The 21520-nt window shown below is 43.5% G+C and overlaps 1 protein-coding gene across 1 annotated transcript; it reads left to right on the plus strand.

Moving 5' to 3' along the window:
- Window positions 1-1733: 1733 nt before the first annotated feature.
- On the plus strand, window positions 1734-6845 carry LOC145351344 (putative G-protein coupled receptor 139). The gene is made up of 2 exons (XM_080200963.1): window positions 1734-1803; window positions 5917-6845. The coding sequence occupies exons 1-2, from the start codon at window positions 1734-1736 to the stop codon at window positions 6843-6845; spliced, it is 999 nt and encodes a 332-aa protein (XP_080057089.1).
- The last annotated feature ends 14675 nt before the right edge of the window (window positions 6846-21520 follow it).

Below are 21520 nucleotides of genomic sequence, written 5' to 3' on the forward strand. Positions count from 1 at the left end.
CACACGTCAGGAGTGTGATGTAATACTCCCAATTGCCTGGATGGGTGCAGCTCCAACAACACTCAGGAAGCTTGACACCATTCAAGACGTAGCAGCCGGCTTGATTGGAACGATATCCATTATCATCCATTCCCTACACAACAATGCTCAGTGGCATCACTATCTACAAGATGCACTTCAGCAATTCACCAAAGATCTTTAGACAACACCTTCCAAAACCACAGCCTCTTCCATCTGAAAGGACAAGGGCAGTAGATAGATGGAAATACCACCAACTGCAAGAGCCCTTCAAGCCGCTCACCACCTGATGTATAGATATCTCGCCATTCCCTCCCAGTCACTGGTTCACTGTTCTGGAATTCCCTCCTAACGGATTGCAGATCAATTCACTGCACGCGGACTGCAACATTTCAGAAAGGCAGCTGACCATCACCTCATCAAAGACAGCCAGTGATGAGCAATAAATGCTGTCCAGTCAGCGATACCATGTCCCACAAATGAATTTAAAAAAAAGTGATATTTTACAATTTGTAGCACATCCACAAAACTCTCGACAGAGGATGGGATATCCGTCATATCATTAAGACATTATATACATTGTATTTATGTTCTGGTGTCGGAATGAAATTGAATGGGGAACAAAGTGTTACAGAGTTTCATTTTGATATAGTGCTCTTGTAAGCTTTTTCAACTGTCATTATTTTACTGGCGTTCCTTGAGAGTTCTGGGCATGTGCAGTTTTTGGAACGTTTTCTAGTCAGCAAGAAAATGTCTGTAAATAAGAACTGTTTTGCTAGTGCTCCTGTCTTCATTATTATTACTGCGCTTACCATTCTGCTTAGTTACTATAATCGTTGAAGCACATTATTTTAATATATAAATAAAATCCTTTTAAATAACACATTTGTCTTCCTTAATTGTGGCATCAAGTTTCCACAGGAAGAAAATCAGAACAAAAGCAACATACTGGGATGCTGGAATCCTAAACTGATACAGAAAATTCTGAAAATCTATACATCGGTTGGGAGAGAATAGAGCCAACTTTGCAAGTTTAGATGACCCTTTGTCAGAGTTTCTTACAGCTCTGATGAAGGCTCATCTGGGTTCCGAATGTCAACTTCTCTCCCCGCAGATGCTGCAAGGCCTGCTGAGATTTTCCAGTATTTTCTGTGTTTGTTAGTGAAGAAAATCAGTGTGACAGCTTTGGAAAAGCTGCGCGCAAATATAAATTCATAGATCGGTCTGTCTGCTGCTGTGAAGAATACACAACTGCTCATAGAAACTTAAAATAAATATAAGACATGGAAGGAGGTAGAGTTGATGGAGAAAAGGCTTTCCCGGCCTGAGTCAGCACTGAGTCTGGCTCTTCAGCCTTTGGTGACAGCCCTTTTGGTGCATATTCAAATATTTTTCTTTCTGCATTCACCATCCTTTTGGTCAGTGAGTTCAGGTTTCCCACAATACTTCCAGTTAATAATCTGGATATAACAAAAGCATTAATCGCTCATCAGTATTTATTTTCTTTTTAGAAGAAACAGTAAAACAATATATTCATCATTATCTTTGGCCTACATTTTCCTTAATTGTTTGTGAAATAAGCAAAACTAATATTGTTTCTTATATAACCAATTTAATTGTCTCAGCAGGGATTTCTCCCCAATATAAATAGTGGTTCCTTCAAACCTAAGATGATATTTCATCACTCAGTCGCTGTTATATGTAGCTCGCAGAAGATGGGGTATCCATTAATCTTTCAGATAGAACACATCTACTACCCAGTTCTTGCAGCTATTGGCATTACTGGTAAGGATTTGAATCCAATATTAATGATGATACCCGAAGTTCAAGTTTTGCTACTCTTCATCCCTTCCTTTTACGGTAATATAATCAAATGTTTCTGTGTTATTAAAGCCGCAAATTTAGTATTAACAATCCAACTAAGAACAGTATTACTGCTTGCCGTGGAAGGTTTTCCTATCGAAGTCATTTAGTTTCTTCAGAGTTTGATAATGCTGATATTGCTGGAGTCTTCCCCTATTGGACATATTCACTTCCAGGGCAAATCTGCAATAAAAGTCTATATATTTATGAATGCTTTATTAATTCTTACATAATGTTAAATAGAGGGCACATTCAAACTGGATCAACAAACTGTCGATTTCAGTAATATTCACTTGCAAACATATTTTATTGAATGCTATAAATTAATATTTAACAAGCTTTTCTCTGTAACTTTAATGTTTGTTCATTTTGTCAATTACGTTTTGAAAGTTACAAAATAATTTGTTTCCTCCATTTCGGATGGAGGAAGCAAGAATTTTGGTAACTGCAACTCTCCGAATCAATGGAAAACCTCTGCCTATCCTACATGCCTATTTTCCTTCGTTTATTTCCAATGATCATAAACAGCTGTGTTTTGGTTACCAACCAGCGATTTTAATTACCTTACTCAGCAAAACACTTAAGTTTGATACCCTCCATTATTTTCTCTTTTCTGTTCTTTGCTTCTCCACACGCTTCATGCTAGTCTATCATTTCGGTGACGTTGCAGTAGATCCTCTATTCACCAGTTCCTTGAATGCTCGTGATCATTCTGAAACATATATCACAGAATGTCACTTCATACTCTGGCTCACGACTAATTTGTGATTATTACTTGTTTTACGGGTTTTTTTGTTTTTGTTTTTCCTCTCTGCACCTCTGTAAAGCCTGCAAACCTTGTCAGCAGCTTTCTCAGCTTGAGCTGTTATCTTTATTGATGAACCAACGGGAAGATCAGCAATGTGGTGGAAGAGATGAGAAAATAAGAAAAATGAAATGAATCATGGATCACATTAAAGTAACAGTTGCTGCTGAAGCTTCCTTTTCCATTTATATCTCCTATGGGCCCATCTTTTTTTAAATATATGTTATAACTATCTGCTTTTGATTTCCAACATCACCCCTGTCAACATTTAATCTGTGTTAAGTTTTTTCGTGCTTTTCTGCACTTCTCACTTTGCCATTGTATTTGTTGAAAAGATGTAGCATTGATATGTGTACCTGCATTACAAAACCTCTTCCACCTGCATCCAATTGTATTGTGAAGTTAGTACAGCCTCGCAGAATGTTTCTTCCTTGGAATCAAAATATTTATACATATTAGCTTTGATATGCCGTCTGTAAGAAACTTTCATCTTCAGTCTCTGCCCTCCTGAAGTCTGTTACCTTCCTTGCTAATTAGTATATGTTCCTGTCTCGTGACATTTATACATTTTCAATTATTCTCTGTATATTGTAATTCAGATTGTTCGTATTTTTGTGCACGAACAGTGGACATGATAACGTTGGAAACCTCCTTAATGAAAACAACAACAACAAAAAAAGTTTACAACTATTTTCAGCATTCTTGCTTGCAATCAAGTTTTTATCACTATGACACTGCCCCTGATTTTTTCCTTGGACAAACATGAGCAAAGAAAAAAAAATGGAAAAGCAGAAGAGAACCAAGGGGAAGAATAGTAATGTAGTGGAAGGAATGAGAAAATGCAGAACGAAATGAATCATGGATCACATTAAAGAAACATTTGCTGCTGAAGTTTCCTTTCCATTTATATCCCCTATGGGCCCATTTTTCATTTTTTAATATGCATTATAATTATCTGCTTTTGATTTCCAACAGCGCGCCTGTCAACATTTGATCTGTGTTAAGTTTTCTCGTGTTTTTCTGCTCTTCTCACTGTGACTGCCATTGTATCTGTTGAAAATATGTAGGCATCTCTAACTTGGCTAAGAAGAGCATGAATTTCCTTTCCCGAGATTTGTTAGCGTTTGGAATTTGCTTCCAAACAGAACCATATAGTCTAGGTTACTGAAAACATGCAACACTGCGTAAGGCTGATCTTCATTCAAAAGGGGAGTCAAGGGTTAATTTGAATTTAATTGATTTGATTTAGTATTTCACATGATTTATTATACAGTGAAAACTATTGTTTCTCGCACGTTAAACAAAGGATACTGTATACAGAGAAAAGGAGAGGGTGCAGAATATCGTGCCACAGTCACAGCTAGCGTCTAGAGAAATGATGTAGAACTTACTGACGTCATACCTGTTCATCAAATTATCTTTATCCTGTACATCATCTCATCATTGTTTGACATCTGACCCACTCCACTACAGGGGTGTCATGAGCAAACTTGAAAATTCAGTGGGAGGGGAATTTGGCCACATAGTCACAGGTGTATAAGGAGTATAGTAGGGGGCTGAGCAAACACACTTGTGGGGCACTAGTTTTGAGAATGATCATGCAGGAGGTGTTGTTGTCTATCCTTGCTGACAGTGGCCTGTGGGTTAGAAAGTCTAGGAACCAGTCACAGCGGTAGGAGGCAACATCAGGTCATGGAGTTTGGAGATGAGTTTCGTAGGAATAATGGTGTTGAAGGGGGAACTGTAGTTAATCAATAGGAGTCTGACATAGGTGACTTTGTTATCCAGGTATTCCACCTTTGAGTTTAGGGCAGGGAGAATGTGTCTGCTGTTTACCTGTTATGCCTGTAGGCAAACTGTAGTTGCTCCAGGAAGTCTGGGAGACCGGAATTGATTTGTGCCATGAATAACCTTTCAAACCATTTCATAATGATGGATGTCAGAGTGTTAGTTTCCCTCAATATGGATGGCCAAAAAACATTAGATAAGGGTCATGGGTGGAGGGGGGGACTGTTGGTGTTAAGATGGTGGCGCGGGCTCATTGGGCCAATGGGCCTGTTTCCCGGGCTGTTTTTGTTCTGTGTTCTTTGTAGTCATTAAGGCACACTGTCTGGCTTTTTTTTTGGTACAGGGATGATTGTCATCCACCAGAAGCAGTTAGGGATCTCAGATTGGTGTAAATAGATGTTAAGGTAGCCTTTGAGTACCTCCATCAGCTGGCATGTGCTGGATCTGAGTGCTCATGTAAGTATCCATCAAGGGCCTCACTTTCTATGGGTTTACTTTCAAGGAGGCTGATCTGATGTCTTCAATGGTCACCTTGGATTTCGGTTCAGCTGAGGCTTCCAGGGTGAAAGGCATTGTCTCATTGGGCTCTTGCTCAAAATGGACATAGGATGCAATGAGCTCAGCGGGGTGTGGTGCTTTGCTTCCAGCGATTCTAAATGATGCCTTCTTGCCGTCTGTTGTCTCATGCAGACCACGCCATAATCGCTGCGAGTTCATGTGGCTAACCCGATACTCCAACTTGGTCCAGTACTGACTTTTGGCATCTTTGATGGATCTTTGTAGACTGTATCTGGTTATGAAAGTCGGGAAAGAGAGTGGATTAAAAGCCATAATTGGATCAGTTATGATGTTATTTAATGTCATAGCAGGTTTGTGGGACCAAAGAACCAAATCTATCTCTATTTAATGTGTTCATCGAGTTATGATGAATGCTGTTGTTCTTTGGTCATCCGTCTTTTAACCTGATCAGATGCTGGATGCTGTGAATTTAGAGCTGACGACTGGGTTCCTTGCCTTGGGGACTTATTGGATCAGTTTTGTTTACGGTCACACTATAGTTTCCAACAGTTAGCTTGGTTCCACTCCGCATTAGCAGCGTTAGTGAATGCAATTTAATATAACGACCTTGGGCCTGTGAATTGCTTTGCTTTGCCAACTCTCGTTATCCGATGACTGTGATTTTTAACCTCGTTGTTTTAATTTTTTTCACTATTAACATTAGTTGCCAATCAATTTTTTGCTGCATTTACTTCATTGGCATTTTGTGCTATTAATAGTGTTAACATGTTAACATGCGTTTCACGGTTGTGCAGGGACTATAAGGAATAAATGTGTTGCCATTGCTGTATAATTGTAGATTTGGCATTAGAACCTATTAAACTGATTTTATATTTCTACGTGAATGTTCCCACTGAGGTGTTGGTATGTGTTATTTCCTACAGTTAACTCAGTGGCGATGGTGATCCTGAACCGAGGGAAATGCGGCCTTTCCAAATGTATCACGCAGTATCTAATGGCAATGACAACAGCAGATCTACTACTTGTCATCATTGATGTTATACTGAATCGAATTAATAATATTTATTTCCCAATTAATTTCTTATTCGTTACTCCTGTGTGTTCGCTCAAAATAGTTTTGTTTCTTGTAGTTTTGCATTGTTCTGTCTGGTTCACAGTCACTTTTACCTTTGATCGCTTTGTCGCCATTTCTTGCAGGAGCCTAAAAGCAAGATATTGCACCAAGCGAACTGCGGTTGTAGTGGTTGTAGCTGTCGGCGTTACCAGCTGTGTACGGTCTATTCCCTTTTACTTTATATTTAAACCTGCAATAGTAATTGATAATGTACCATGGTTTTGCATTCTAACGCTAGACTATTATACCTCTTCCTTTTGGGTAGTCTATGAGTGGATTGACAGTATACTAACACCGTTGCTTCCATTTGCCTTGATTTTGGTTTTCAATACTCTGACTGCGAGAAACATTATAATTGTCAATCGGCTCCGGAGGAGCCTCAGGGACCAAGGCAGACCAGAGAATCACATTGACCCAGAAGTGGAGAACCGAAGGAAATCCATCATGTTGCTCTTTGCTTTGTCCACCAATTTTATACTGCTGTGGATTCCATATGTTGTACATTCCTTAAACTGGCAAGTTGTAAACTACAATTATACAGACAAATATTTTAACAATCCAACATACGTCATCCAGCAATGTGGATTCATGCTACGACTTCTGAGTTCATGCACAAATACTTGCATTTATGCATTAACCCAGAGGAAATTTAGAGAGGAGTTAAAGAACGGGTTTAAATATCCATTCATTGTGATTGTTCAGTTGTTTGAACGTAAATGTGAAACTGGACGGAAATAGGAGCACTATTTCAAGAGTTATAACCCAGTCTCCTTTGAAATTTCATTCAACATTGTCATGCAACAGTGAATGCAACATGGTGCATTGTTAGGGTACAAGATCAGAAATCCCAATGTATGTTATGAAGTCAGATTAGACTACAACAATTTGCTATTTTGGCGTTAGCATGAGGAAATGATATTTCACTCCAGGCACGAGTCTCCTGGCACAATGGGAGGCTTTTACCAAAACAATTTTTATGTAAAATCCCAGTTTAACTATAATACATTAATTAGCTTAAATCTTTACAATTGAACAATACTTAAAAGCAAGATATAGTTCGTAACTGCTAACTGCTCACTGTCAGTTCCAATGCAAGCAATATTTCTCTTATTGATGTAAGCATAATTTTACTCATGAAAACACAGGCTTATTTGATTGCCTCAGCTGAACAGTCCTAAAGCTCTCAGAGATTCCTTTTCAGAAAGAACAAGAAAGAGACTGCTTCCTTCTGACAGTCAGCCCTACAAATTTCCTCCCGTTAAATATATAACTCTATCCATATCAATCAACATAAACAAAATCCTCTGCTGAAACCCCAGGAGAAAGCTACATAAACACAAGTGGATTAGCTCAGCTTAAAACAAATACCTCAGGTAATTATCGTGACCGGCCTGCTCCCAATTTAAAATAATTCTCACACAAATTGGCACTTGGTAAATCAGGTCTGAATATTAAAAATATCTCTGAAAAGAAACATGATGTAGATATACAATTATAATGCGATGGTTGGGGTCCATAAAATATTATTGAGAAAAAAAGCGGGGCCGCCCTAAATTGTGGTTCAATAAAATCAGCGTTCAAACTGATCCATTGTTGATTTAACATCCTAAAACACCCCTACTATCGCCCTATTTTTACCCGTTTTTTGCACAATTACCATCTGGCAAGTAAATTACCTTTTAATTAAATAATTCCGTGAATAAATCGTTGCTGTTACAGTAGAAATGAAAACACAAATTAATTTTTGGTGAAGGCTTTTCATAAACAAAACAAAACAACAACAGTTTATTTCTTAAAAAAAAAGTTATGGAGTGTTCCTTGCTTGAATGCAGCATTGTGCTGGCTGCGAGCAAAATCTAGAATGCTTCTGAATTGGAGGATTTTTATATTGTCCAGCTCTTGGGTCTCCAGCAACGGAGGCTAGCCTCCAGGTATTCAATGGCTTCAAACACTTTTGGAGGTGGAGGCTGTTCATTATCATCTTCTTGTGGCTCGAGAACAGGTACACGTGTCTCCGCCAGTGCTATAGTTATGTTACAGGCGATCTTGGTGTCGGTCAGATACTCATATGTTGGGCATCCATGATCAGCAGTGTGCTACTGGTGTAACTCAACTTTGCTGCATTCAGACAGCTTTTCTGCCTCACACACATCTTCCTCTGTGAAGCCATAAAAATCTGGCTGGTCATCATCTTCCATGGTGGATTGGTGTGATGAAAAGGCTGGCCTCAGACCCTTTTCCCAGCAATTCTCTACACATGAAGAGCTGACTACTGCCCAGGCTTTCCCGCTAAGTGGCAAAGTTCCTTCACGTTCAGGCTTTTCGGATAGGCTTCAAGCGTTGTTGAACCGTCTACAATTCTACAAATTAATTCCCGCCAATAATTCTGCTTGAACACGAGATGATCCTCTGATTTATGAGCTGGATATCAGAAATTGGAAGGCCTTCTGAGCGAGCTTGAAGGAACCACTTCTACAGGGAGTAATGGAGGTTGACATCTTTGGCTGTCTTCTAGCGTCTGGCTTTTAGTCCTCCTTCTTCTTCAACTTTGCTAGTTGACATGCGTAACTTTTCTTCTTGAGATTTCCAGCCATGAAGTCTTGATTCTGGTATCCCGAGGTCTCCTGCAACTTGGGTTTGACTTTTAGTCTTGATCACGTCAAATGCGTGAAGCTTATCTTTCACAGGAAAAAAAAGGATGTTCTTTTTCTAGCAGTTTGTTCCATTTTGATCCAAGAAAACACAAAATTAGCTCACCAAAAACTTTTCAGTTTCCTGGAAAGAGTGAAAAAAGTCCAGTGATTCATCGTGTTATATCCGATTTTGCGCTAAGTCGGGGTACATAAAATTGGGCTTTGTTATTGAGCAGCTTGTTTTATTTCGAATACTGAATGTGATGTAATCTCCTCTAGTTAAGAACATAAGAACATAAGAAATAGGAGCAGGAGTAGGCCAACTAGCCCTTCGAGCCTGCCCCGCCATTCAATAAGATCATGGCTGATCTGTCTTGGCTCAGTTCCACATTCCCGCCCTCTCCCCATAACCCTTAATCCCCTCTCTTATCAAAAACCCATCAACCCGCGTCTTAAAAATATTTAGCGAGGTAGCCTCCACCACTTCAACGGGCAGAGAATTCCAGAGATTCACCACCCTTTGAGTGAAGAAGTTCCTCCTCAACTCCGTTCTAAACCGCCCCCCCCCTTTATCTTAAGGCTGTGCCCCCTAGTCCTACTATCCTTTCTGAGCGGGAAGAGCCTCTCCACCTCTACCCTATCCATCCCATTCATCATTTTATACGTCTCAATGAGATCTCCCCTCATTCTTCTAAACTCTAACGTGTACAAGCCTAGTTTATTCAGCCTCTCATAGCTCAACCCCCTCAGTCCGAGAGGGATTGAGGGGACAGAAAAAGACAGATAATTGCAATGATCCAGAGATGGAGAATAGAAGGAAATCTATAGTTTTACTATTCACCATAACCGGCAGCTTTATATTTCTGTGGTTGGTGTACATTTTATATTTCTTTAAAGTTGCGGATAGCTTAGATGATGATTCATTTCATACATTTGAAAACATTGTATATATGCTGCGCAATTTAAGTTGCTGCACAAACACATTTATTTATGTAGCAACTCAGTTGAAATTCCGAGAGCAGTTAAAGGAAGCAGTGAAATATCCTGCTACATCAATTATTAAATTAATTACTAAAACGAAACAATGAAAGCAGTTCCCTGACACAGCGTTATGCTGCAATAGTTGGTCTTCAGATAACAGGAAGTAAAGTGTTTGGAGGGGCAGAAACCTGAGAGCACTATTAATGATGGGCCAGAAGGCAATAGAGGCAGGATGGGAAACAAAATAACAACAGGTCAATTATACAGAATAAGTCCATGACCCAGGGGAAACAGCAACCAATTCAAGGGCTGGAGAAAAAAAAAGATGAGTGGAAAAAAACACAGACAAAACAACAAACGGATTGATAAACACACGGGACTAGTTTGGGTGATTTGTAGCAACTATGCTGGTGGAACCAGGCATACCAAAGTGACGCAGCAAAATGGCTATTGGTGGCATGCAGATTATTGGAAGGAAATAACGGGAGGTCTGTCTACCTGTCTGTCTCTCTATCATCCATCTATCCATCCATCACCCATCTGTCCGTCCGACCGTCCGTCTGTCTGGTTATCTATCTACTTACCTGTCTATCTGTCAACCTGCCTGTCGGACAGTCTGCCTACTTGTATGCCAGTTTGTCTATCTGTCTGTCCACCTTTTTGTTTATCTGTCTCTCTATCCGTTCCTCTGCCTATCTGTCTGTCTTCCTATAATTATGCCTCTTATTTTCTCTCTCTCTCTCTTTGTTTCCAGATCACACTTTGTAGATCAAAATAAAACACATCAAAGCTCACACATGCTTAAAACCATCAACACCATTAAAATAATTGCCATTGACTAAAACCATTTAGGAACATACTGAACTCAAATGGAGAATCAATAGTACTTTGCCCTCCCTAACTGTTTCTGCTTCTCTTGTCTTTTGTTCTCTTTTGCTATGAAATTTCGATGGAGCAAATCCAGGGGACACTTCGGCCTTCCACCTAGCAGTTGTTCCTCTGGAGATAACCCAGTTTTAGATTATTGTGTGAAACAATACTGGAATAAAAATCTTCCGATCTTTGTACTCAAGGAATCATCTACTACTTTTTTTTTTCAATCCCTAGTTCAGAGCTCTGCCAAATCTGTGAAATCACATGAAATAGTACATTGCGCAAATGGCATATGCCATTGTTTTGCATAAATTAAAAAAAAATTGTGTACGTAGTTCCATTTTCCGAAACAGACGCATCATGTACATCTTGAGTTGCAAATATTTGATGTAGCTTCTCACGTTAACAGTAGTTGTAATATTAATCACGAATTCTGCTCCCAAACAGGGTCGAAACAACCATCCGCGACCCCCACAGTACGCATCAATCCTGCATACATAACTCATCCCAACTCAGCATCTTCTACGATAGTTGCCTATCTATGCAACACAAATATATTCACTTTTGACAGAATAGGATCTTGCCAACTGCTTAATCTGTTTTGGAGATTGGAAAAAAAAGTTTCCAGTAAAAAAAAACAAGTACCATGGGAACAGACAATGCCTTGAATGGCAAATCCAAGAAAGGGAGATGACTCAACACATTCACAGTCTCATTGTTTTCCCCTTGTTATCGGACAACAAATTTTATGAAATTGGGCACACAAAATGTAAGCAAACTAAAGGTATCCTCAGAGCACTCCACTAAAATCATAAAGTAACAGACACTGATCAGTAGGCAAGAGCATGTTTTTAGAATGCAAATGAGGGCTAGCACATAAGGGAAATTGGACAGGATGGCACCTACAGGAACTCAATTAAAGAACACATCCGCACCCCATCAAAATCAGCACTTCTAAACCAGTCAAACAACCCATGGAGTCACCTAAAATTAACACAGTTAAGGAAGAGTCCCTGGCCCCTCAAAACTCTTGAGATTAATAACACACCTATGGTTCAAACCCCAGAGATTCCAGACCACTGATAACCAACCAGACAAAAACGGTTAACATACACTTAAAACAATTGCTCCAACACTCGAAAACATCGAAACAGGATGGCTGAAGTCAAATACTGTAAATAAAGTATTAGCATTTGAAACGCGAAGTTCAGGTATAACTGTAGCCGCTTGTGGGGGAGTCTTTAGAGCACTTTCGGGACAGTCCGATTGTATGTCCTGACTGTGCTTCTCCATCGACGTAAAGAAAATAAAGCTGCGCCGTTATTGAACTTCACCCTGAGTCCGTAGTAGCCGTTTCGCCCACTCGCGCTAACAAGTGGGGGCTCGTCTGGGATCGCGACCGTCGCTGGAACGCCGTCTCCTGGCACTGGGTGAGTATCTTTACTCATTTCATCAAACCCGCGGAATGTTAGTGTCCCAGTGTCAGAGCGATGTTTCACGGCTGCCGCGATCTGAACTTGTGAACAGGGTCCGTTCAGTAGCTGCACAGTGGTAACGTGGGTTTAAGTTTCTTTTTGGGCGGGCGGCTGGTATCGCGCACTGTGATTCATTGTGTTATTTTTACATTCCGCTGATCCCCGACCAGCCCGACCACAGACTGACTACCCTCTAGGGGACCTGATAGAACAGGGGTTACAGAGTAGGGATATTACTCTGGGATTTATGGTTCAGGGACAGCACCCTGGGATTTAAGGTTAAGCAGGACGACCAAGATTTCAGGCCACTGGGATTGGACTCACGGAGTTCGGTACACATCCGGGCGCTGCAAGTCGGTGAGGACCTCTGCAGGCGCGAAAGATTGGGCCACTGGGGGCAAAATCCGTAAGGAATTTGCTACATGTCCGGGCGCTATTAAGTCTGGAGCCTCTGTGAGTGCCTCGACCACTACAAGCAGGAGACCTCTGGTAGCGCGAGAAAACGACTACACATCGGGAGTCTCCGACCCGCGGTCGACTATACACCAGTCCGCACCCAGGTCCGGGTGACTCCCTGGGAGATAGGGAAACGGCTGCCCTCTGAGAGTCAATTTAGCGATAGGAGTTTGGGTAGGATCTAGTGGCCCCGGTCACTGTAGTCGGTAGTCTCTCCGTACGCTGCGGCCCCTGTGTGAGAGCTCACCTGCCTCTGAGAGCGGCAATCTCCCCGCTACACGCAGGTCGGGCTCTGCGGGTTGTCACTGAAGGTACAAACGTATTAACAGTGGGAACATGAGACCGTAACCCAATCAGATACACACGCAAGTATCTGTGAAAGCATTAGAGTCAGGGTTGGTACACTACTGACCCGAGTATAGGAAGCTAACATGGAGAGCAACAGAACCACATTTGAATGGGGATCAGAAGGGTCCCTCACCCAGTATCCAGCAGACAAAATAAGAATCTAGTTAAAAACCTGATGAAGGTAATGTGGAATTCATGTTGGAAGCTTTCATGTGTGTCTGTGTGTGTGTGTTTGGTAAAGTGGTTGTGTCAGTGTTTTTGTTTGTTGTTTTATTAATGTTTTAATGTTCTTCCCCTAATTGTGATTTTACAACGGGGGGTTTGACACAAAGCTTAAATAAAATTTGGAAATTGGATTGGATTAAATTGAAATAGATTCTTGGAATTTCTTAGCCTTTTGAGTATAATCAATGGCCATGATTGTGCATGAAAGGTATAGAATTTAAATAATATACAAATATGTGGGATTCAGGGATACTGGGTCCCCAAGGAAAAACAAGACTGCGGCCTTGTAAGAATCCCTCCCCTACACATGGCCGGTCCACACTTCCCAAAAACAATACCCCATAAAGCCCGAGGCACTACAAGCCACTGAGGAAATTGCTCAGGCTTTGGTTGCCCAGGGTACCTTAAGACCCCGTGTCCAACATCAACTCCCCAATGTGGCCAGTTCATAAGCCAGTTGGTACTCCGAAGGTGAACCTTCAACCCAGTATTCTCCAACACTCCGTCTGAGCCTGAATTAAGAGGGCAGGCACCCCACGTGACGGCCAGTCTTAAGTGAGTGAAGGACTAATACAGATTTGACCAGGAAATTGGGCCATAAACCCGGTGTCTGTAACACAAGATGGACAAACTTGTAGTTGGAACTAGAACAGTCTAGGAAATTTTGGTAAAATCTGTGGGAGGGAATTTAGTGAAAACCGGACCCCTACTCTGATCCCTTACATATTCTCAAGTATCGAATCCTAAAAGGAAATACTTATGGCCTGTCATGCCGAATGGGAGGAAGTTCTCCGTTTATATTTGTGTCATAAGTGGCTCAAATGGGTACGGTTGGGTGATGCCCCGAAGCCAGACCTGGGACCCGAGGGAGAGAATTGTTGGATTCATGCCCAAAGGGAAGTGGGTGAAAGGGTTCACAATCTTAGGAAAATGATTGCAATTGCCAGTTGCCTGGAACAACTCCTTGGTAGAGAAACAGAGATAAAGAAAATGTTTGTTGAAACTGAGCAAAGTTATTGTGATTAGTAGTTTAGAAGAGTTACAGAGTGAGAAGTCAGAGAAAATGAAGTTAAAGAGAAATTATTAGAGTTAGTTGAAAAGTTAAGAGAAGGAAATAAGTAATTCTGTGGGAAAGTAGATGAGCAGGAACAAAACAATGAGGTAAATATATTGTAAATATATGAGTCAGTTTAAAGTATATCGAGTTAGTGAAAAGAATCCAAGTTCTGATTACTCCAAGTTCCAACAGGAGATTAACCAATTAAAATCTCAGTTGTCAATGCAGATAGGGATATTGTCTCTGTGTGGGACAGGTGAGTCTGAGGGAGATAGTGTTTATGGATTGGGTTGTGGCATTGACTGGGGACCCCCTCCACTTCTTTTTCCGGAGGCACCTGATCCCACAGTAAGTTTAGAATTTGCCCCTGGTTTGATGAATTCTGTGACTATTAGTTGCAAGGAAGGCATGGAATTACCAGGAGATGTTGTTGATTGGGAGGGAATGAATGTTTTAAAGAGCCTTAGCACTGCATATAATCACACACAAGTGATCCTTTGTTTTTTAAAAGGAGGAAGTTCACAGGGTGTGTGACAGAATTTTGAGAGAAAGTCTCTCAACATATTAGGAAAATATGACCAATTAATTGGCAAGAAAGAAGATTGATTAGAGAAAATTTAAGGTTGAGCTGATAATTTGGATAGTTTTTGTATTTCAGTGTATTTGTGTCATCTGGCTGCTTGTCGAATGGAGGTGATTGTTGTTGCATTGAGGTAAGAGCAGAATTGTTAGAGGCCTGTTCGTTTTTGAGTACACAATGCTTTACAGTTTGATTTAACTTCAAAGGGGTGACTCACGATTACATGATGGACTGGAGAAGGCGCGGGTTTATCACAACAGGGGGTGGGGGGGGCGCATAAAAAATTAAAATATAATTCGAGACCTGGTAGCTGCAGCCAGGCTGCCCTCAGAAGGAGCCGTAATTAAGATAAAAGCCCACCAGAGAGTAAAGACAGAATAGCAGGGGAACCAACTAGCAGACAGTGTGGCCAAGGCTGCAGCTGGGGAAGCCCTCTTGCACATAGCCACTACCACAACAGCACCCTTGGAGGAAGTGGATATTTATAAGCCGCTGGGTAATGCAAGCCCAGATGAGGTGACATAGTGGCAGGGGCACCCAGGGACAAAGATGGAGTATGGTGCAGAGGGCACCCACCCCCATATACCTCTGTCAATCATCGATACAGAAAACCGCAGCCTCGGGCAGAACCCTGATATATTCCCAAACCCAGGTATAGGGAGCAAGATAGAACCAACCCCAGATATGCACCCCCACAAGTACAGTGTTACACCTGCGGGCAACCCAACCATTTTGCCCGGAGCTATAGGGTACCACCCTACTACCCTACATGACTAACTTAGCAATTCCCTGACCATGGACCCCAACCCATGCCCCTCGAAGGGCCGGCCCAACAAGCAGCTATAACCCCCCACCCACTACCCCCAGAACCAGCACATGAACCCACGGTTCCCGCCCCAATTTACAGAGCTTCAGGAATAAAACCACGGCCCAGGAGGCGCCGACGAAAAGGTTGGGGCACTCCACAAATCTTACCCCCTGTGGTGCCCCGGTACCGGGACTCCCAGAACCGTTTGACCTGGCGCTCACTACCAGAGATGGTACCTGGCAGTCAAAGCCCGCCCACGTAGGTTCGCTTCACAGTTTAGTTTGTAAATAGCTTGAACCGTCCACTCCACACATCACCCAACTGAATAAACTTGTCGAACCGTTACTTGTGTTTGTCCTTTGCCCATCTTGCAAATAAGGGCCCTGGGGCAAAACATTGGAGTAAGCAAACTGGTGCAAAGTATCAGAGATTTTAAAAATTACAACAGTGGCATCCCACCTCCCCCCCCCCCCCCCCCCCCCAAGGATAAAATAAAAAGATATGTGCAACAGTTAGACCACCATCTCAGAGAGCTACACCACACAGCCAGAGACCAACAGGCTATAAAGACCAGGTTAGGAAACATGACATCTGCCATACCACCACACTTCCCAGGGTAGGGGACAAAGTTTTGATCCGAGTTGCCCCTAATCAAACAGGTTTTGCAGGGAAATAGGTAGGACCCCATGAGATTATCCTCACCAGCGACGCATGTGCCTGTGTTGACATCAAAGGGAAAGGCCGCTAGAAACACTGGTCACAGCTAAAGGCATACCACCCGGGGGAGGAGGGGAGACAGGACAGACTGACTGTAAAGACAAGAATAGTCCATCGACATAAACGGCCCATGTATCGATCCATAACTAACCGCCTCTATCCACGCAGCGGAGATCGAATTAACAACCTTCATCTCTCGGACGGAGAAGAGCCACACATCAGCCATGGCTCTCATATGTGTATATATGTATATAGATGTAGAGGCAAGCCTAAGTAGATTGGTTTATGGAGATTAGTTAATACTAAGATTCTAATACCTGGCGGCCACCAGACTTTGTGTACCCTTCCTACCCCTCTCCAGGATAATGTTAACCACTTTGAGGATGGCCCTATCCATGATCTTCTTGTCACGGTTCGCCATCCAGGGATAAACCACCTATCAACAATCCCACGGAATAATATTCAATACTTCCGAGGCGTTGTGCGTGCTGGCAGCACCATACCCCGAGAACAACAGAATGTATTCCAATGCATGGCTACAAGTCCACCCAGGTCTCGATGTGACCTGCTTCACCTGCACATTGGATAAGACCCAAACATGTATCCAACGGCCAGACTTGCTGAGCGACTCTGGCTGCATCTTTGGAACAATCTGCCCCCTTCCCGAAGACCCACGGATCAAGCCACAAAGAGACATTTTGAAACCGGACACTGATATTTGCGGGTACTATGGACTAGTTGAGGCTCCAGTAGACTCACTATATGTATGTTTTGCACTTCCTACAGTGCGTGCCCCCCACGACCACGACGCCCGAAATCTTACCCTGCCCCTTGCTGAGCGGGGGGCCGGAGGGAGGACTGGCGTTGTGGAACGAGGGAGAAATTGTATATGGCAACGTGAAACACAAAATCGTGCCTGTTCTGATCGATATCTCAGGGATCCAGGTACCGGGATACTGTTCGGAACAGACACGAGACATGTACCAAATGCTGGGCAGGAAAACTATAAAGCGGGCTATCAATGCGATGGGAGCAACACACTACAGAGACAACACACACACACACACAGAAGCAAAAGGGGCATAGTCAATGACATCGTCACAGGGATAAACACCGGATCCAGCCTGGTTAACTCAATCGACATTCAGGGACTCAATAATAAGACAGAACAGTTTGAAGGGGGTGATGAAAGATATCCAGCAACGGTCACTAGCCCAACAAGCCGAGCAGGCTGTTTTAGGGGAGAGGGGTGCCCATGCTCAACTAGATGGAGTCACAATATTAGAAACACACGCCCTTACCATTAACCGCCTTATAGACAGAGAGAGAAAAAACACTGCCCGGGTACAACAGGGACAGCTGTACCATGCCTACGGTCAGTGAATGATAGGTCAATTAAGACATAATTTGGACCAGGTACACAGGGGGGAGGTGCCCGATTGGATTGATAGCACCCGGCTAGCAGAACTCGCAGATCAGAAGTGGGGTTGCTGGATAGCCGAACCTTGAAAGGAATGACACAGGTATATCCAGTGATCCCCGACTGCGAGGTTAGTGAGAGTACGGGAGTAGGGATGGTCCTATTGATTCCAATAGTTACACCAGACTCGGGACCCTTCCCTATCTTCCAGATTGATAACATCATTGTTCTTAGAGGCAATACCTCCCTCCGCTACCATATAACCGAAGTCACAGCCATCTCAAGGCATGTCGTGATGTTCAGTACCTCCTTCTCGGGATGCAAACAAAGAGGAGGGATAACCATTTGCCCTCACCCACTGAGACAAGGAGAGGCAGCTGAATGCGGGTTTAATAGAATGCAGGGTTGTACCCTAGAAATTATACCCACTAATCCACACTTTGCCCAGGCAGGATATGGAGGACGAGGCAGGTATTGTGTAGCCACAACAAGAACATCCTTCATATACAAAGGGCTGACATGCCCGATCCCCAGCCCAATCTTCTGCTTCACCGACTGGTCACTATTGGCTCGGTCCACATCACCAACATCCGAAGTAGACAGACCCTGACACTTAATGCCATGGACCCATTGAGAAACGACCTCAAATATCACCGAGAGCCAGAAGAGGCTCCAGTCCACACTTAGCAGAAGTACTGAGAGAGTTCCATCTCAAAGTGGGACATTCTGTTCGATTATACCACCAGTTACAATCACATATCAAAGCCCTAGATCATGACACAGAGTCAGCCTTACAGAGCCAGACATAGGTTCAGAGGGTGTGGGACTGAGGTCTAAGTGTAAACATTCACCCCTGGATCCGGATAATCTCGTATATGCTGGTTGCCATCCAACTCATACTGGCAATACCCTGGGGGGTCATAATGGGCTATACATACCGCCAGCACAAGAAAACCAAAACTAGGAGGGAACTAGTCAGAATGATTGGCAATATGGGACAATGAACATCTCGGGAAGACTTCTCCCGCATACACCTAATTTGAAAAACCCGGGGCTCCCCTAAACTGTACGACTGCAGCGTGCAAATGCAGGGAGCACTGGACATAAAATATGTTAAGAAAATCGGTCTGAGGGAGGCGGAACAAGCCCGCTCCCGACCGACAGGGGGGAACTGTTATCGGACAACACTTTTTATGAAATTGGGCACACAAAATGGAAGCAAACTAAAGCTATCCTCAGAGCACTCCACTAAAATCACAAAGTAACAGACACTGATCAGTAGGCAAGAGCATGCTTCTAGAATGCAAATGAGGGCTAGCACATAAGGGAACCTCGACAAGATGGCACCTACAGGAACTAAATTAAAGAACACATCTCCACCCCATCAAAATCAGCACTTCTAAACCAGTCAAACAACCCATGGAGATACCTAAAATTAACACAGTTAAGGAAGCGTCCCTGGCCCCTCAAAACTATTGAGATCAGTAACACACCTATGGTTCAAACCCCAGAGATTCCAGACCATTGATAACCAACCAGACAAAAACGATTAACACACACTTAAAACAATTGCTCCAACACTCGAAAACATCGAAACAGGATGGCTGGAGTCAAATACTGTAAATAAAGGATTAGCATTTGAAACGCGAAGTTCAGGTATAACTCTTGCCCGTTGTGGGGGAGTCTTTAGAGCACTTTCGGGACAGTCCGATTGTATGTCCTGACTGCACTTCTCCGTCGATGTTAAGAAAATAAAGCTGTGCCGTTATTGAACTTCACCCTGAGTCCGTCGTGGTCGTTTCGCCCACTCGCGCTAACAGAACCATAGAAAATTAAACGGAATCAACTAAACTCAGTAAGAAACCAGAAAGGAAAGCCCCATTAAAAGAGGGAAAACCGCCCATAGCAAGCAGTGAAGCAGATCGGAATTTAATGCATTGGTCCAAAATGTGCTTAAACGGGGTCAATACACGACAGATTCTCCAATGCCCAGAACATCACGGAAGTCCTCAGTGGTACTTCGGACGGCGCATGCTCCCTCTCCAGTGACACCCAGCTGTGAATAGAGATGCAGTTGACAGGCAGACAGTCGGAATGAAGAACACCCGTGTTTCCCTGCTGAAGTATGTAACATTTTGAGCCAGTCCGAGGAGGAGGTGCACGACAGAATCTGCTGCCTTGTCCGCTGACCTCCACACCGTGTGTCCGTAAACCAGGAGTGGGGGACTGAACTGCATACCAAACATCAGGAAACGTTGTTTTTTGTTCAATAACTGAAAGGAGTGCTGCTTAAAACAAGTAACCTATACGTGGTTCACGGACTCCACGGCATCACAAAAAAGGTAGGTTACATGGGAGCCTGTGGACCAGTGCCATTTTCGGTTTCATGTAATGCTACATGCACTAGTCTTCACCTCACGTCCCGATGAAGAGGAGAACGATCCCTCCATAGAGTGTCCTCCATTGCTGGACAGCAACAAGTCCTATCTTGGGGCGAGAGCATAGCAGTGGAAGGTGTGCAGCAGTACCAATAAAGAGAATCCCACTGCGCATTGGCAGAGGGCGCCGATGCATTCCCGTGAGGTTTCTCACACTGCGGGGTTCAATCCCTGGGGAAACCGGTGTGGGTTTGGGGACAATGTGGATTTCCATCCGAGCAGGGGCATGCTCGGACGGGATTTCACCACACTGGTGTGGCTCCTCGACACGCTGCGTAATGTTGGGTCCAAGCATTATTGTTTTGAGTCCAGTGCACCGTCAATGAGGAGCTGGATGCCAAACTGTGTGGATAGAGGAGAGCCGGTGGATGTGGTCTTTCCGGATTTTCAGAAGGCGTTTGACAAAGTACCTCAGAAGAGGTTATTGCAGAAGGTCGGGGGACATGGAGTTGGGGGTAGGGTGTTAGCGTGGATAGAGGATTGGTTGTCAAATAGGAGGCAGAGAGTGGGGGTCAACGGGTGCTATTCGGATTGGCGGATGGTGACTAGTGGAGTGCCCCAGGGGTCGGTGCTGGGGCCTCAGCTTTTTACCATTTATATAGATGATCTGGAGGAGGGAACCGAGTGTGGTGTCGAAATTTGCTGATGACACCAAGATTGGGGGAACGGCAAATTGTGCGGAGGGTGTGGAGAGTCTGCAGAAGGATCTAGATAGGCTGGGCGAATGGGCCAGGAAATGGCAAATGGAATTTAATGTTGGCAAGTGTGAGGTGGTCCACTTTGATAGGAATAATGGTAGGAAGGACTATTACTTACGTGGCGAAAAAACTGCAGCAGGCGACGGTGCAGAGGGACCTCGGGGTCCTTGTGCATGAGTCGCAAAAACCCAGCTTGCAGGTGCAGCAGGTGGTCAGGAAGGCGAATGGGATGCTGGCCTTCATAGCGAGGGGGATTGAATATAAAAGTAGGGAGGTCTTGTTGCAGCTGTATAGGGCATTGGTGAGGCCGCAGCTGGAGTACTGTGTGCAGTTTTGGGCGCCGCACCTGCACAAAGATATTTTGGCCTTGGACGGAGTGCAGAGGAGGTTTACTAGGCTGATACTGGAGTTGAGGGGGTTGAGCTATGAGGAGAGGCTGAATAAACTAGGCTTGTACTCGTTAGAGTTTAGAAGAATGAGGGGAGATCTCATTGAGACGTACAAGATGATGAATAGGATGGATAGGATAGAGGTGGAGAGACTCTTCCCGCTCAAAAAAGACAGTAGGACTAGGGGGCACAGCCTCAAGGTAAAGGGGGGGGCGGTTTAGAACGGAGTTGAGGAGGAACTTCTTCACTCAAAGGGTGGTGAATCTCTGGAATTCTCTGCCCGTTGAAGTGGTGGAGGCTGCCTCGCTAAATATT

Source organism: Carcharhinus amblyrhynchos, chromosome 13, assembly GCF_965287045.1.
Source record: "Carcharhinus amblyrhynchos chromosome 13, sCarAmb.v2.hapA, whole genome shotgun sequence".
In the NCBI taxonomy this organism is placed as follows: Eukaryota; Metazoa; Chordata; class Chondrichthyes; order Carcharhiniformes; family Carcharhinidae; genus Carcharhinus; species Carcharhinus amblyrhynchos.

What these genes read in the sequence shown, in the direction of transcription:
- LOC145351344 (XM_080200963.1), top strand. Translation starts at nt 1,734, where the DNA reads ATGGGGTATCCATTAATCTTTCAGATAGAACACATCTACTACCCAGTT. An exon ending in TGCAGCTATTGGCATTACTG is followed by an intron (nt 1,804 to 5,916) that starts GTAAGGATTTGA and finishes TATTTCCTACAG; the next exon opens with TTAACTCAGTGGCGATGGTG.